This window comes from Notamacropus eugenii, chromosome 1, assembly GCF_028372415.1.
Source record: "Notamacropus eugenii isolate mMacEug1 chromosome 1, mMacEug1.pri_v2, whole genome shotgun sequence".
In the NCBI taxonomy this organism is placed as follows: Eukaryota; Metazoa; Chordata; class Mammalia; order Diprotodontia; family Macropodidae; genus Notamacropus; species Notamacropus eugenii.
In genome coordinates this window covers 251,913,858-251,931,499 of record NC_092872.1, presented here as the reverse complement: position 1 = coordinate 251,931,499, position 17,642 = coordinate 251,913,858, and the positions used below count along the sequence as shown (strand labels likewise).

The window sequence follows — 17,642 nt, the reverse complement described above, 5'->3', positions numbered from 1 at the left end:
AAAAAATACAATGTGAAATATCTCATTGGAAAAACAGCTGACCTGGAAAATAGATCCAGAAGAGACAATTTAAACAATATGGGACTACCTTAAAGTCATAATCAAAAAAAGAGCATAGACATCATTTTTCAAGAAATTATCAAGGAAAGCTGCTCTCATTTCCTAGAGTCAGATGGTAAAATAAATATTGAAAGAATCCACTGATTGCCTCCTGAAAGAGATCCCCAAAGGAAAACTTCTAGGAATATTATAGCCAAATTTCAGAGTTCCTAGACCAAGGAGAAAATATTGCAAGCAGCCAGAAAGAAACAATTCAAATATTGTGGAAAGACGATCAGGATAACACAAGATCTAGCAGCTTCTACATTAAGGGATTGAAGGGCTTGGGATATGATATTCCAGAAGTCAAAGGAGCTAGGATTAAAAGCAAGAATCATCTACCCAGCAAAACTGAATATACCTCAGGGGAAAAAATGGTCATTCAAGGAAATAGAGGACTTTCAAGCATTCTTGATGAAAAGACCAGAGCTAAATAGAAAAATTGACTTTCAAACACAAGAATTAAGAGAAGCATAAAACAAGAAAGAAAGCATAAGGACTTACTAAAGTTGAACTGTTTACATTCCTTCATGGAAGGATAATATTTGCAACTCCTGAGACCTCTTTCAGTATTTGGGTAGTTGGAGGGATTATATACATATAGGCAGAGGGCACAGGGTGAGTTGAATAGGAAGAGATTATATCTAAAAAAATAAAATTAAGAGGTGAGAGAGCAATATATTGGGAGGAGAAAGGGAGAATTAGAATGGGGCAAATTATCTCTCATAAAAGAGGCAAGAAAAAGCTTTCTTAATGGAGGGGAACAGAGGGGAGGTGAGAGGAAAAAAGTAAATTTTACTCTCATCACATTTGTCTTAAGAAGGGATAACATGCACACTGAATTTGGTATGATACACTACAGAAAAGTAGGGGAGAAGGGAATAAGTGGGGTGTGGGGGGCTGATAGAAGGGAGAGCAAATGGGAGAAGGGGGTGATTAGAAGTAAACACTTTTGGGGAGGGACAAGGTCAAAAGAGAGAATAGAATAAATGGGAGGCAGGAGAGGATGGAGGGAAATATAGTTAGTCTTTCACAACATGACTTTTATGGAAGTCTTTTGCATAACTACATATGTAAAACCTATATTGAATTGCTTACCTTCTCACTGGGGATGAGTGAGAAGGGAAGAAGGGATAAAAGTTGGAATTCACAGTTTTAAAAAATCAGTGTTGAAAATTGTTTTTACGTGCAACTGGGAAATAAGAAATAAAGGTAATGGGGTATGGAAATCTATCTTGCCCTACAAGAAAATAGAGGAGAGATGGAAGGGAGGGACATGATAGATGGGAAGGCATATTGGGGGCAGGGATAGTCAGAATGCACAGTGTTTTGGGGTGGGTGGAGGGGAGAGATGGGGAGAAAATTTGGAACTCAAAATCTTGTGGAAATGAATGTTAAAAACTAAAAATAAATAAACAAATTTTAAGAAAAAGTATAAGTTGCCTAGATTAACAGAAGAGGAATTAAAATACTTAAATAATTCCTTCTCAGAAAACTAAATTGAACAAGCCATCAATGAACTCCCTGAGAAAAAAATTTCCATGGCCGGATGGATTTACAATTGAATTCTATCAAACATTCAAAGAACAGTTAATTCCAATACTATATAGACTATTTGGGAAAATTGGTGAAAAAGGAGTCCTACAGAATTCTTTTTATGATATAAATATAGTGCTTATACCTAAACCAGAAAGAGCCAAAACAGAGAAAGAAAATTACAGACCAATTTCCCTAATGAATGTAGTTGCAAAAACTTTAAATAAGATATCAGCAAAAAGATTACAGTAAATTTTTCAAGAGAATAATACACTTTGATCAGCTGGGATTTATACCAGGAATGCAGGGCTGGTTCAATATTAGGAAAACTATCAGCATAATTGATCGTCATGTCAACAACCAAACTAACAGAAACCATATTATTATCTCAATAGATGCAGAAAAAGCTTTCGACAAAATACAATATCCGTTCCTATTGAAAACACTGGTGAATATAGGAATAAATGGAGACTTCCTTAAATAATAAGTATTATCTTCCTAAAATCATCAGCAAGCATAATGGGGATAAGCCAGATACATTTCCAATAAGATTAGGGATGAGACAAGGATTTCCATTATCACCAGTGTTACTCAATATAGTACTAGAAATGTTAGCTTTAGCAGTAAGAGAAGAAAAAAGAAATTGAAGGAATTGAAACAGGCAAAGAAGAAACTAAGTTATATCACTCTTTGCAGATATATGATGATATACTTGGAGAATCCTAGAGAATCAAATAAAAAACTACATGAAATAATAAACAACATTGACAAAGTAGCAAGATACAAAATTAACCCACCTTAACTATCTGCATTTCTATATATTACTAACAAAGTCCAACAACAAGAGATAGAAAGAGAAATCCCCTTTCAATTTACTGTGGACCCTATAAAATATTTGAAAGTCTACCTGCCAAAAGAAAACCAGGGACTATAGGAACACAATTACAAAACACTTTTCACACAGATAAAGTCAGATCTAAATAATTGGAAAAACATCAGTTGCTTGTTGGTAGGCTGAGCTAATAAAATAAAAATGACAGTTCTTTCTAAATTAATTTACTTATTCAGTGCCATACCAATCAAACTACCAAAAATATTGGATAGATCTAGAAAAAAATACTATCAAAATTCATCTGGAAAAACAAAAAAAAATTTCCAGAATATCAAGGGAATTAATGAAAAGGAATGTTAAGGAAGGTGGTCCAGTCATACCAGATTTTAAATTGTATTATAAAGCAGTAATCATCAAAACCACTTGGTACTGGCTAAGAAATAGAGGGACAGACCAGTGGAATAGGTTGGGTCCATATGACATATAGTCAATGACTACAGCTCTCTACTGTTTGATTAAATCCAGGGACTCCAGATTCTGGGATAATTACTCACTGTTTGACAAAAACTGCTAAGAAAACTGGAAAATAGTGTGGCAGAAACTGGGCATAGACAAACACCTGATACCATATACCAGAATAAAGTCCAAATGGGTACACAATTTAGGTATAACAGCTGATACTCTAGAAAATTAGAGGAGCAAGGATTAGTTTATTTGTCATATTTATGGAAAAATGGAGAAATTTATGACCAAACTGGAGATAGAGAACATTATGAAATTCAAGATGGATAATTTTGATTACATTAAATAGAAAAGTTTTTGCACAAAGACAGTGCAACCAAAGTTAGGAGGAAAGCAGGAAACTGGGAAAGAATTTTTGCAACTAGTGTCTGTGATAAAGACCTCATTTCTAAAATATATAGAGAACTGTGTTTAATTTACAAGAATACAAGTCATTCCCCGATTGATAAATGGTCAAAAGATATAAGCAGGCAGTTTTCAGTGGAAGAAAGTGGACTTTATTCTGGTTTTTGTAGTCATATGAAAAAATTCTCTAAATCACTATTGATTAGAGATGCAAATCAAAACAACTCTGAGATATCACATCACACCTATCATATTGCCTAACATAACAAAACAGGAAAATGATAAATGTTGGAGAAGATGTGGGAGAGTTTGAACACTAATTCATTGTTAGAGGAGTTGTGAGCTGATCCACCATTCTGGAGAGCAATTTGGAACTATGCCAAAAGGGCTATAAAAATGTACATACCCTTTCACCCATCAATATCACTTCTAGGGATGTATCCCAAAAAGATCATAAAAATGGGGAAAAGGACCCACATGTTGTAAAAATATTGTAGCAGCCCTTTTTGTGGTGACCAATAACTAGAAATCAAGGGAATGCCCATCAATCATGGAATAACTGAGCAAGTTGTAGTACATTAATTTAATGGAATACTATTGTGCTGTAAGAAATGTTCAAAAGGCAGACTTGAGAAATACCTGGATAGACTTATGTGAACTGATGCTGAGTGAAGTGAGCAGAGCCACAGAATGCAAGGACTGTTTTTGATTGACTTAGTCCTCCACAGCAGGGTAAGGACCTAATATATTTTCAAAGGATTCATGCTTCAGAATGCCATCCGCATCCAGAGAAAGAACTATGGAGTTGGAATGCAGAATGAAGCAGACTATTTTCTCTTTTCTTATATTTGGTTTTATTTAGTTTTACTCATTGTTTTTCCTATTTATTTTAATTCTTCTGTGCAACATGACTAATATGAAAATGTGTTAAATAAGAATATATGTGTAGAGCCCATATAAGATTGCGTGCCATCTGGGGAGGGAGGGTGAGAAAAGCTTATGTAAGTGATTGCTGAAAATTGAAAACAAATACATTAATTAATTTAAAAAAAATAAAAATCAACGTTTTGAGGAAAGTGTGTATGTGTGTGTGTGTGTTTTACAATTGCAGGTCCACCTACAATGCATTGGCATGTTTGTTTCAAATGTAACTTCTCCAATATTTGCCACTGTCCTTTTTCTTCTTTGTCAGCTCAACTGATGTCATGTGGAGCTTCAGAATTGCACTAATTTGTATTTATCTAATTATAAGAGATTTGGGATTTTTTTTTTTATATGGCCAGAGATGGTCTAGGTTTCTTCCCTCAGGACCTGCCTTTTCATATCCTTATGTTATTACCATTTAGGGAATCATTTTTATTTTTGTCAATTCACATTAATTCCTTATGTTATGAAAATGAGAACTTTATCCAAATTTCCTCCCCCAACAAGCTCTATCCTGTGGGGTGGCATGGTGTTGAAAGGGAGGGGGAAACAATTTGTGAAGTATGTGCTGAGTGATGTCATGCAACCCAGTAGACCCCCATAGGTCAAACTGAATAACTTTCATTTGAGAACAAATGCTGAGATGACAATCAGATTTCTTTTCCAGGAAATCAGTGACCCCGAAATACTGGAGCTTGTGCACAGTGCACTGGGAAGAATGACTGTGGTCCGGCAGATCTTCCCATCGGCAAAGGATAACCAGAAGTGCACAAGGAACAACCATCGCATCTCCTCATTGCTTTGTGATCCTCAGGAAGGCTATCTCCAAATGTTGCAGGTCAGTGACTGGCTCTCAGTCATGTCTTTTTCCCCAGGAAAATACTCATGCAGTAATCCTTGATAAATATGGGGAAAACTCAGATGCAAGGATGATCTGATGTGAATATCCTAAAGACCGTACATATATTTCAATCCAAATGGCATCATAGCACAACAGGTAGATTGCAAGGTTTGGAAGACCAAGAACAAGACATGGATTCTTAACTCTCTTCTGACCCTTCCTAGCTTGTAAACCAGGATAATCCCCTTACCCTCTATATGCTTCAGGCACTCCCCCAGGAATTAGCTACCATTCTATGAAACAGAGACTGGTTGTATTCTGCAGGAATCTATAGAATTCGCCATGAATATGAGATCACAGATCCCTCCTTCAGAAAATTTTACATTACTAGCACATGATGCTTTAGTTTACCATTACTTACCAATTTATTTGAAATATTTTACTGACTAAAATTGTAAATGCTTTTTGATGAATCAAAAAGAATTTATTGAGTAACTACTGTGTCCCAAGTACTTGATACTAAGTGCTGCAAATAGGAAGACTAAAAGCAAAAATAATTTCGACCCTCAAGGAACTTGCATTCCAACAGGAAAAGACCACACATAGCCAGAGAAGGGTATTTTGGCTTCTACAGTGTTAGTAAGTTGATTGTTAGAGCCATAAAGAAGATTAATGTAAGCCTCCAAGGAGCAGGGGCAATTGGCTGATATGTTTATGGGTCCCCAGATATGACACTGCCAATACATAAAACATTAGCAGACAATTCTGCCAGTCATTAGAAGATGAGAGAATGCAAGCCCACCAGTATTTATTTAAATATAACATGCTTTTCTCCATTCAGTTTCTCATTTGATACTTAGTTATGATATAGAGGTATAGTAATATAGAAGCCATCCAAGTTGTAGATACACTGGTAGCTCTTCACAAGTGGGAATTGTATTAAGTTTGAACTGAGAGATGGGTTGCGCATTTGTCAATTGAGAGGCAGACTTGGTAAAGAAAAATGGTAGCCTTTGGGGAATTATTTTTAGGGCACATGGGGAAACTCACAAAGGTTATTTACTAAGACTGGAGAAGTCACAAACTATAGAGGAGAGAAAAGTATGGGGAGAATATACTTGAGAATATAAGCTTACAAGTTGAGGTCAGTACTTTGAACCTGATCCAAGTGGAATTGGCATTGCTATTTGAACAGTTTAAGCACTCAAGACATTTCAGACACTAGTATGCCATACAATTAAGGGTTCTGGTCAATTGGGGCTCTACTAACAGATTTAATTCATCTGACAAATGGAGAGAGAGACAGAGAGAAAGAGAAACGAAGAGACAAAGAGAGATAGAGAGAGACAGACTTTTAGTTAAGTAGATAGAAAGTGATTTTCCTAATGCTTTTTTACGATAGAGAGGTGGCCTCTTAGTTTCCCTGGTCGTGCTTTCTCTATTGACAGGTTCTAAGGGGTTTGTATATATGTGTGTGTGTGTTTTTCCAGGGGTGAAGTGGGGCATTCAATTAACTTCTAACTGTTTTAACAATTAGAAAACAGCACAGAATCTAGGAACGTAGATTCAGTTCAACTTTCAGTGCTTTTCACCTGTTTGACCTTGAGTGAATGAATGAATGAATGAATGAATGAATGAATGAATGAATGAATGAAAAGGCATTCTTGTGTTATCCATTATGCTGAGTTCTGAGGATGCAAATACAAAATAAGACAGTCCCTATTCTTACATTCTATCTGGGGGAGAAAGTACACAAAGGGAACTGGCAAACTTGGTAGACCCTTTGAGTTAGAAATAACACAGATGGTTAGTAGGGATAAGTAGATTGATACACTTCAATTCAGGAGCAATGGCAAAGTGGTTGTGAACATGATTCCAGGACTGGAAGGGTGAGAGAAGAGAATAAAATGAAGTGGGATAATTGTCAAGTTCATTAAAAGAAAGAGATTGTGGAAAAGAAGGTCAGAGAAAAGATTTTATTAAATCAAGGACAGGTGGTAAATCATTGTGTGATCAGGCAGAGAAGGAAGAACCAATGAGATTCAGGAGAAATTAGCTTCCTTTGGCTCTTTCTTCATCTGTGAAATATGTTATTTGATTTCTGAGGGCTCTTCCAGGTCACTATGATCAAATGATGTCATCTGTTAACTATGACATTGTAGGGCTGATGGTGGATCATGGATATAGTTAAAAAGATAGCAGTTATTAATTATGACATAAGTAAGGAAGGGGGCGGTACAAGAATTCTACATTTCATGATTTATACCATATTACCAATACAATGGAAGAATTAAGGACAGTCAAAACACCAATGACCTTTGCTGTATTTGTGTCCTTCCTTCCTTCCTTCCTTCCTTCCTTCCTTCCTTCCTTCCTTCCTTCCTTCCTTCCTTCCAAGATGTCTTTATGTAAACATCCACTGAAAGGATAAAATGAAAAACTCACTCTGCATCTTATGGTGAGGAGTTAACAATTATAAGGACATTGGTTTTGTTATAAGAAGCTTGGTTTTCTTATGGGGTACTAGATAAGAGTTTGGACTTAGAGCCAGAGGACCTGAGTCCGAAGGTTAGCCCTACTATTTTCTATTAGCTTCATATTCATAAGGTTATAAGCTAATAGTCTCCAAGGGCATTCTAGCCTCCATTCCCAGAACACTCATAATGCAGTCCTCAAGTGACCCCCATGAGGACATCACATCACTCAGGAACATGCTAAACCATGCTATTGTGAGTGGCCTTAAGGCAGGATCTATGATGTCAACCTTTTCCTCCAAATTAATTTATCCATTCAGAATGGAATTAAGAGCAAAAAGCTCATTTTCTCTTGTTGTACTTGTAAAATTGAAAACCATGAGCAATCACCATTAGAGAATTCCTCTAATTGCATTTCTGAACACTGTCCCCACAGTCTGATAAATTCTAAAATACCAGATTTGTCCTTTGAAAATCCAACTTGGTCAAAATGCTCCAACAAAGATGGTAATATAGCTACGATTTATATAGCACTTCAAGTTTTGCAAGGATCTTTGTATATATTATTGAGCTAGAGTTTTAAGGCAACCCTATGAGATAGGGGTTGTAAATAACATTGTCTTTATTTTTTCCCAACAAAGTAGCCAGGACTCAGGTTAAATTACTTGCCCCAAATTGCACTGCTAAACACCCTAGAGATTTTTTGGTAAGGGATTGAACTTGTGACCTCTTTGGTTTAGAGAACTACCAGTGGGGAAACTCCTTCTATCAATGCATATTTCCACTTCTCATAGAAGATTGTCTTCTACAACCCTGAGTGAATAAGTGATTGGCCTAGGGTTCTACAGACAGTTTATTTCAAAGATGGGACTTTAATCCAAATCTTCTTGACTCAGAGGCTGGCTCTATATTCATTACATTATGGTTGTGCCTTTGTGGAGAGGGAATTTTAATGAAGATCTTCCTGCCTCCAGGTCCAATAGCTTCCCTTTACACATGGGGAGAGAAGAGAATTAACAATGACAATAAAGAATGTCAGATGACAGGCAGATACTATATCTCTTCATAAAATGATAGACCCACCCTTTGGCAGTAAAAATAATAGACACCAAGAAGTGCTTGTTCAACCAACTGTAGCACATCATAGAATGATTCTAGATATAAGTTGATAAAAATCAGTTTGAACAGTTCTCACAACTGGCATTTGGGTGAGGTACACAGAACTGGTGAGAAAATGTGTGTCTTGATGGAGGATGGGGTGCCACATTCTGCCTAGGTCAGAGCATTCTTCTAACAGTTTGCCCAACAATTCTATACCTCACACTTTAGGAGAAGTATTGTCAAACTTGTATTAGAAAAGAAAGAACAAAAATGATAAGGAACTTGGAAACCATGCCATAAAAGTATCAAATGAAGTATCTAGGGAGGCTTTATCTGAAAAAGAAACAGAGACAAGGGGGAGCATGATTGGTGTTATTAAGTATTTAAAGTTGATCAGGTAGGAGATGTATTAGACTAGTTTAATTTTGCCCTATGACCTGTGGGTAGAAGTTATAAGGATACACATTTTTGTTCGACTTAAGGGGACAAAACAACTTTGTAACAATGAGAGCTCTTTAGGAATATTATTGGAGCAAGGAAGGGATTCAAGGTAATCAAGGGAAATCTGGGTGAATACTTTTCAAGAACATTATGCAAGAGATTTATGCTCTGGACAAGGGTTGGAGCAGATGACCTCTGAGCTTCCCTTAGGATACTGTGATTTTTCTCAAACAGTAAAGAAGGTTCTCTTGATGTGTTTGGCAGTAAACGAATGCATAAGGGGGAAATATTTTAAAATGTCATACTTGTTTATTGTTTTGCTGAACTATATTCAACACTGCAAACTCTGTAGCAGGCCTTTAAATTGCATTCATTTGAATGTGCTGACCTTCTTGGCTCAGTTCTCTACTTTGCCAATCAGTGTCATCAGTGTGGAAACAGTGGTGTCTGAATAGCAGAATTCATTGACTTTCAGGCCAATGTTTCTTATTCCAAGATCAGGCTCTTGTTGGGAGCTCTGAAGAACACACAGACAAGTGACCTCAACATTATTGCCCAGACACAACAATTTATTGACTTGGCAGAGAATTTTTGCCAATTCCAAGACTTCCTGGATATGTCCTCTGTAATCAGGCAAAGCAAGAATATGAATTTCCAGTTCCTAGTTTTCTCATCTTGTACGTTAATATATCTTCATAGATTGTTAGAGGTAGAGCAAACTTTGAATACCTTCTGAGCCCCTCAATTTGAATTGTCTTCTTACTCCCACATTTTAAGCCCTTTTTCCTGACCAAGCATCCGCTTAGTATTATCTTTTGTAGCATTCCTTGTGCACACACCATTGTTACAAATCTACTGTAGCCTGCTAAAACAAACAGGGTATCTCACCATTGCTTTTTCAGGCACTTGTTAGACTGATTTTTCCAAGTATTCCATGATTCCCAATGAAGGAGAGTGGGATAGAGAAGAATATGATATGGTGGACAAAATATTGATCAGGGGAATTTTTAATTTTTATTTATGAAAAAAAGCATTTCCATAACAGAGTAGAATAAAATAAATGAAACTGCAAGCCTATTATATACAACTTACTGTTCCTTTTAACTATATAATAAAGTTATCATATACATCGCTTTCCCTCCCACTTTTTCTTTCCTCCTCGATGCCCTAGAGATGACAACCATTAGACACAAATATGTATACATAGATATATGTGTGTATATGTATATATACACACATAAATTCTTTACATACTTCTATTGATCAATTTTTTCCAGATGCAAAGAGCATTTTCCTTCATAGGTCCTTGTAGTTAATTTTGTATTTATAATATTCAAAATGACACATCTCCTCAAAGTTGTTCTTAAAACAATATTGCTGTTACTGTATACAATGTTTTCAGGGTTTAATTAAATGGGATTTTAATTGAACCATCAACAACCATGGTCTGTGGGACCATGTGAAAGTCATTTAAAGTCTCTGGACTTCAGTTACATATCTATAGAATGATGATACTATTTTGCAGAATTTTGGTGAGGATCTATTGAAAGAGTTTTCCAAATCTAAACCTCTCTTCTTCAATCCTCTCTCAAAATTCTTCATCATCCCTATTACTCCCACAAATTATAGTGTTTAACCTTCTCAGAGAGGGGCATATATTTGTACTAAACCCCCAGAGATGGTAATTGATTTTAGAAAACAGAATAAAACCCAAAGTACAATTCCAGCAAAGCTTTCAAATATTTCCCTGGGTTTCCATCTCTTCTGTATTTTGAATCTCTAATTGTGGTTTCCTTGACTATTTTCATACAAATGAATTGCTAGTGTCATGTTTGACCCATGGACTCCAAGCATGGCTTTTCAAAGCTTGCTTCAGCAATCGTTTCACATTTTCCAATGATTATACGTCTTACCTGGCCCTGATTTACCTAGGTGAGAACAGCAATTAGCAGAGTGGTGCTAATGATTAGTCATCTCTCTAGATCTCTTGAAAGAATGTTCTGACTCTCTGTGTTGCTCACTTCCTCAAGATCTTACAAGACCTTAAAGCTACCTGTTCTTCTGCTCTCCTGCACTGCACCTGGGCCTACTGACGAGCATACACTTGAGCAGTTTGCTGATTAATCCAATTTAAAATGCCATTCCCCTTCAAGTTTCCTCAGACGCTATTGCCATGTTATTTTTTCCCTCCTAAGTGTAGTATAGAAGGCAAATTAATTTATGTTAGCCTCTAGCTGTGAGATTTATTGAGAAGAACATAATATGTTTGGAGTATCCCACTCAAGAAAAGACGTGTATGTCATGGATTATTAATTTTGCCTTGATGGAATTAATGGAAATCCTTTCGGTGATGAAGCTCTTCAGTGATCTGATCTGGTTTAGAAGACTGAAGGAGTATCACAAGCAATAGGGAAGTGCATGCGTGCGTGTGTGTGTGTGTGTGTGTGTGTGTGGTTGCAAAATCATCCTCCTTCCTTTACTGAGCCTCTTGTGAGGAGTCCATTTTACTCTATTAGGGTTTTGGTCAGGCTTTTTATTTAAGTCAACTAAACATTATCATATCAAAACAATTAGACTCCTACCTAGAGTGGAAAAAGTCTTTTTGAAGAAAGGTGCCCAAAGAATGGTTTCCTTTGACAGTGAGGCATGGCATCTGCTCACATACAATGAAGATGCCCATCCTTTTTGGTAATTGTTGTTTTTTAATCTCATTCTTTTTCTTGGTGAGATAATTTTGAGCTTGTTTGACCCACCCCATAGTAAGAATGAATAGTTACAGTTTCTTCTTATCCCACTCGAATCTTCTAACACTCAACAGACTTGTGGGTATCAAGTAGACTTTTCTGGGAACACTTTAATTATACTTGAAATTACAGACATATCACACACACTCCCCTATTATTTTCAGATGTTGCCAAAGACAAACATGACAAATGGTGAGCTAAAGGTGAGCTAAATGATTTTTTTCCACTGTTTCCTAACTCAAAATCTATAGTACTATCATCTCATGATTCATGGCATAACAGATTCATCTTGTCAGTATCAAGATTGGACTTTCAGTGAGTTCATTGGATTCACTGAATCATTATCTTAAAATGAACGTTTTGATTTGTAATGACTATTTTTGCCTATCTTAAAATTCTGAATGGCTCAATGAGACCATTTCTCATCAGTTCCCTCCAAAGGGTTGAGATATTTAAAAAAATATCATCTCCACATTTTTTGAACCTTTATTTTCTTCAGTTACAATATGTTTATTGACTGCCAGTTACATTTGTTCCCTTGGTCACTGAATGTGCCTCTATGCATCTAGTGGTATGCTTTTAAGAGAATGAATTCTTTAAATATCATTGTGACCTGCTATAGCCAAGTCCAAGCTATCGAATTTAGAAGTCTTAGCACACTGCATTCACCTTTAAAGCCTAAGATAGAAATGAGGATACATTCCCTTTTAGGTGCTGTAAAACAGAAGAATGAAACCACCTTCCAAATTATGAGAATAGCCATTTTTCTTGAGTCTAGAGTAAGGATATTTGTGGAGAGATTACTACATTAATGTATGCCCATCATGCTTACCAGATGGGGTAAGTTAGCAGGGTTGCCTCCACTATATTCCACCCTCAACTTCCATCTGCTCCATTCTTGGCACTGTATAGTGTGTGCTCTTTGAGGACACATGTGACTTTGTCCTAACATAGATTCCATGTTTGGGAATGCAATTCTTCAAGTAGTTGCATCTGAGCATTGACTTGTCTTTCCAGGCAGTCTATTCATTCACCTCTTGCCTGGCTTTGATGTTATTTCAAAATGTGCCCCAACTTTGGTCTGAGTTTAGTTTTTGGTTGTTGGCTTCTGTATCATTATTTTGGATATAACATTTAGCTTGATTAATACTATCATGGAAAAATAAAGGGTTTTTGTTTGTTTTATTTTAGACTCTTATCAGTTCTGTAGGGTAGCTAGGTAGTGTAGTGTGGATGGAGTACTGGGTCTAGAGTCAAGAAGGCTTATCTCCCTGAGTTCAAATCTGGTCTCAGACATTTAGTTGTGTAATCATTGACAAGTCATTTAGTGGTTGGCCTCTGTAAAATGAGTTAAACAAGGAAATGGCAAATAACTCGTGTCTGTGCCAAGAAAACCCCAAATGAGGTCACAAAGAGTAAGACGACTGAAAATGACTGAACAACAATAACACCAATTGATTCTAGATTGCAAGATCTCCCCATCCTGAGCAGCACATTTCATCTGGAATAGGAAGATAGATTCTAAATGAGACTGTTCTCAGCTAGAATGAGTTTTCAGAACTAACACCTATTGTTTCTTTCAGTAGATCTTGTCTTCAAAAGTTATAGAATCATAATGTTATAAATCCTGAGTCAGAAGGAATTCTTAGAACCCATCTAGTCCAACATCCACATTTTATAATTGTGGGATTAAGGAACCAAGGTCCAAGGAAGATAAGTGATTTATTTAAGGTTTTATTCACACAGGTATTGTTCATCAAAGGTAAGGATTGAACCCAGGTCCTCTATTTCAGAATCAGTGTTCTTTCTTCTGTAACAAAGTTTCTCTCAGCAGGGTAGAGATTTAATTCTATCCATTTGCTACTGACTGGATAAGAATAAGGTCGAAAGAATACTTAACTTAGAAGATCTGAGTCCCAGGCTTGGTTTTCTCATTCATTTTCTGTGTGACCTTAAAAACAAATTCATTTCTCTTGACCTCAATTTCCCCACCTGAAAAATAACCAGATTGGATTCTATGGTCTCTAAATCCTTACTAACTCTACAATTCTAGATTTTGTTTCATCCAGATATACTTAATATTAATAATTTGAAGTGTAGATTCTTGCATCAGGATAGCAATAGACTCAGATTAAATAGAATGTTAGAGATGATGTAATCTAGGTTCTTCATTTTATCAAGAAAAACATTCTTCATTTTATCAAGAAAAACATGAAATATCATCAAACTGGAATGAATTTAAGCATTAATCTACCAATGAAAACAATGCATAGTTCCAACCCTTCCTTTCCAGGACACTCCTCCCATCCTAGAAATTTCTTCATTGACATTTGCAGCATCTTTGCTTTTCAACAATACTTTGGCGGGGGATGGGGGAGAAGATACTTATTTTTTTTTCTTTATGTCTAAACAGAAAAAAATCCTATAATGAGTTGAGTCATATTAAGAAGTCATCAAGCAGTGACTAAGCATGCCATCTATTATAATGTGTTGATCATACAAAGATAGGCAAAAACCACACTCCTTGTCTTTGAGGAATTCTAATTAGGAATTAACATTCTAATGGAGGAATATCAGCCTCTATGACTCTCCCCCTTGATTGTATGGATAAGTGTGGACTAAAAATGGCTGTTATCTACATACTTCACCATTAATCTCCCAATTGAGGTACAAGAGAGAAATAAGATAGATGTTTAATTTGTTAGGAGGGAAAAGGATCCCAATTTTCTCTCATTTTCCACTAACATCCTGAATTGAGCATTAGTGATGTCTCAATACTGTGAGGAGCCTTCAAGTGGTCAAGGTGGCTGTTCCCAATATTTCTTAAATCTGGTGGCTTTGTATTTCATATTCAAGCACCCCAGCCTCTGATTTTACAGTGATTTTTTCCTATCCTCTTTTTCTAGTGGGATACAGCAAATAACTCTCCAGTATAATAATTAAAAGCACATTTTGAGATTAAAGTAGAAGCTGTTTATTTAAACCTCCTTATTTTACAAATGAGGAACCTGAGACTTAGAGACATAAAATAACTTGGATAATGTCACATAGGCAGTCAGGGAAAAGAGAAGGATTTCCCAATACTTTGAGACTAAATTTCATAGCCTTTTTCCCATTGTACTACCCTTCTTCTTCCTCCCGCTCCCTTTATATTGGGATATAGAACTCTACAGAAACTTAGTGTAGTTCAGGGAAGCCCCATCTCCTGTCTGCAAGGTTCATTCCTTGACTTCTTCTGTTCCCTGGAATGCAACCATTCATTGGCCACGTTGTTTCCATGAGTTAAAGTCTCTAAAAGCTCTTCTCCCAAATTTAGTAGTGGAAAATACATACAACCACACCTTTGGCCCTCTGTCACCTCTGGCGCAAGATAGATATCGATGTATTAAATAAGGAAGCTATGCATCTGGAGAGTCTCACTCCTCTTCTACTTGCTACCACTAAGACTGAGGTCTGATTAGCTCTGTTACTTTCTAAATCTCTCTAAAATGAGAAAAAATCCAACACTAATATGCCTCCCTTTGTTAAACCTAGCATTTGAGCCAAAAAATTAATCCACAAAGAAAGTTACCATTGGCAAATTCACAGTATCCAAAGGAAGACACAAAGTCCAAGATATAAGCTCATCACATTGTAAGCTCATTATGCTGGTGAAGTAACTCCCTCATCACTGACACAAGAATCCCTAACGATTTGTATTGCTCATACGTGGCAATGAGAATAAAGTGTTCAGATTCAGTAACCAAATAGTCCAGGCAAATATATACAAGATAACTCATATAACTACACAGAGAGCAAAAACCATTGAAGGGAACATCATAATACCATTGTAATGCCTCGAAATTCTTGGAGAAGGTCTAAAAATGTTATTTTGATGAATTCAATTGAAAATCAAAAAATCAAATAAAGATATTGAACCTACTGGAAGGAGGGGAAAGAAAATATTTACGCCTCTAAAATCTGATTAATTGGAAAAATAATTAGAAGTTACTCAGAAAATTAACAGTGTTTTAAGAGGAAAAAAGAAAAAAATCCAAGTCCATGTGATCCAAGGTCAAAGTCAATTTTGAGGAGTATGTAAGGCATTACTCAAAGCTACCTGTTTTCTGTCAGAGTACCTAAATATCATTTTGCATGTTGCTACACTAGGCATTAAAAGGCAAATACAACTATTTTTGAGGGGAGACAGAATTGACTACTATGGAATACCTCCTTGCATTGGGATGCCAGGAAGTTCTTTTGACGCTATGCTTCTAGATAATCTGTAAAGTTAATTATTTGTCTTCTGTGATAGGCTATAGTTCCTCTTCCCCTTCCCCCATTCCCTATTTTTTTTTTCAGAAAAATAATCATTATACCCTGAGTTATTGATAGGAATGGAGATCATTTAATATTTTCTAGTGTCACTATATAGAGATTATACATGAAACCTAACAGTGTTCTCTCTCTCTCTCTCTCTCTCTCTCTCTCTCTCTCTCTCTCTCTCTCTCTCTCTCTCTCATACACACACACACGCACACACACACACACACACACACACACACACACACACACACATCCCTTCCTCACTCCAGGTTTAGGTTACATGAATCTGGGGATAGGAGGAAGGTTGGCTTTCATTTCCCAGTTGGGCAGGCCCTTTTCTCTGGCAGGTACCTGAGCAAAAGCTGACTACTGTTCACAACACGAACCACTCTCTGCGTCCCTTTCAGGAACTCATTTAGAGAAAGCCATGCTAAAAGGCTCCCTTGTCTAGGCCAGGCCCTGAAGCTTAAATATCACCCCTTTGTTGCCACTAAAGAACAGTTGCCTTTATTTCAGGCATGTGAGTCAGATGATGAAGAAGTCCCCACCCAGGGGTGCCTTGGCCTCTTTCTTTAAAATACCTCCATGTCCTAGTAATGATCTTCACTCTCAAAGAGCAGCCTGCACGACATCTCAGCTTCTGTAATATTAATCAGGACATTCCATTACATGAAAGAAGAGGCTGGCCCCTAGGAGTCCACTATTGACTTGGTTTGGAAAACCACTGCCTGAATGTCATTGCTGTAAAGAGCAGGGTGATGAGAAGTTGTCAGTTTATGAGTCAGAGTGAACTTAATGTGGGGCTTTGCCAAAGGCAGCCCATCTGAAGCAACAAGAGGAAAGTGGACTAGGTCGGCAACATGCATGTTATAGGATAAAGAGAGGGCCTCTTACTGCTGTGGGGTTAACTTCTTTTTCATGAAGATGCTATGCCAAGAGGGTTCAGAGGGAACTCCATTGTCACTAAAGTTGAGGTGATGACATAGAATCTGTGTGCAGGCCTTTCATATCTTTACATGATAAAAAGGAAGGGGGAGAAGGTATGTGTCTGTATAAATAAAAGGAAGTTGTTCATTTGCTTAAACATTGAATTAATGTTCTTCACCACTTATAATTTCTCACGGTTGTTCCATGCTTTCTCACCTCTAAACCTTGTTGTTTACCATGCTTTCTACCTGCATGATGCTCCTCTAATGCACACACGCCATATCCTCCTGTGAGAGGGCTCAAATGCCATGTATTCCAGGAAGCCAAACCTCTTGACCCAGTTGGAAGCTATCAATGTCTCCAAATAACTTTTCTAATTGAATTTTATTTTTAAAAATTAACAAGAATTAATTTTATTTTTATCCCATTGTCCCCTGCCACCAAAAGTAACAGAAAAAGAAAATACTTATAACAAATATGAATAGTCAAGCAAACCAAATTCCCAAACTGTCCTTGTCCAAAGCCAAGGAACTGTCAGAGTAGCTGGTCTA

General features: G+C 36.7%; 1 protein-coding gene across 4 annotated transcripts in view; it reads left to right on the top strand.

Annotated features, from left to right (window-relative positions):
• Window positions 1–17,642, top strand: part of GRID1 (glutamate ionotropic receptor delta type subunit 1) — a 1,146,328-nt gene that overhangs the window by 879,060 nt on the left and 249,626 nt on the right. For all 4 annotated transcript variants that reach the window (XM_072628547.1, XM_072628546.1, XM_072628545.1 and 1 more), the window contains one exon: window positions 4,926–5,096. In XM_072628547.1, the coding sequence (XP_072484648.1) occupies window positions 4,926–5,096 (171 nt within the window). The remainder of the gene's footprint in view (window positions 1–4,925; window positions 5,097–17,642) is intronic.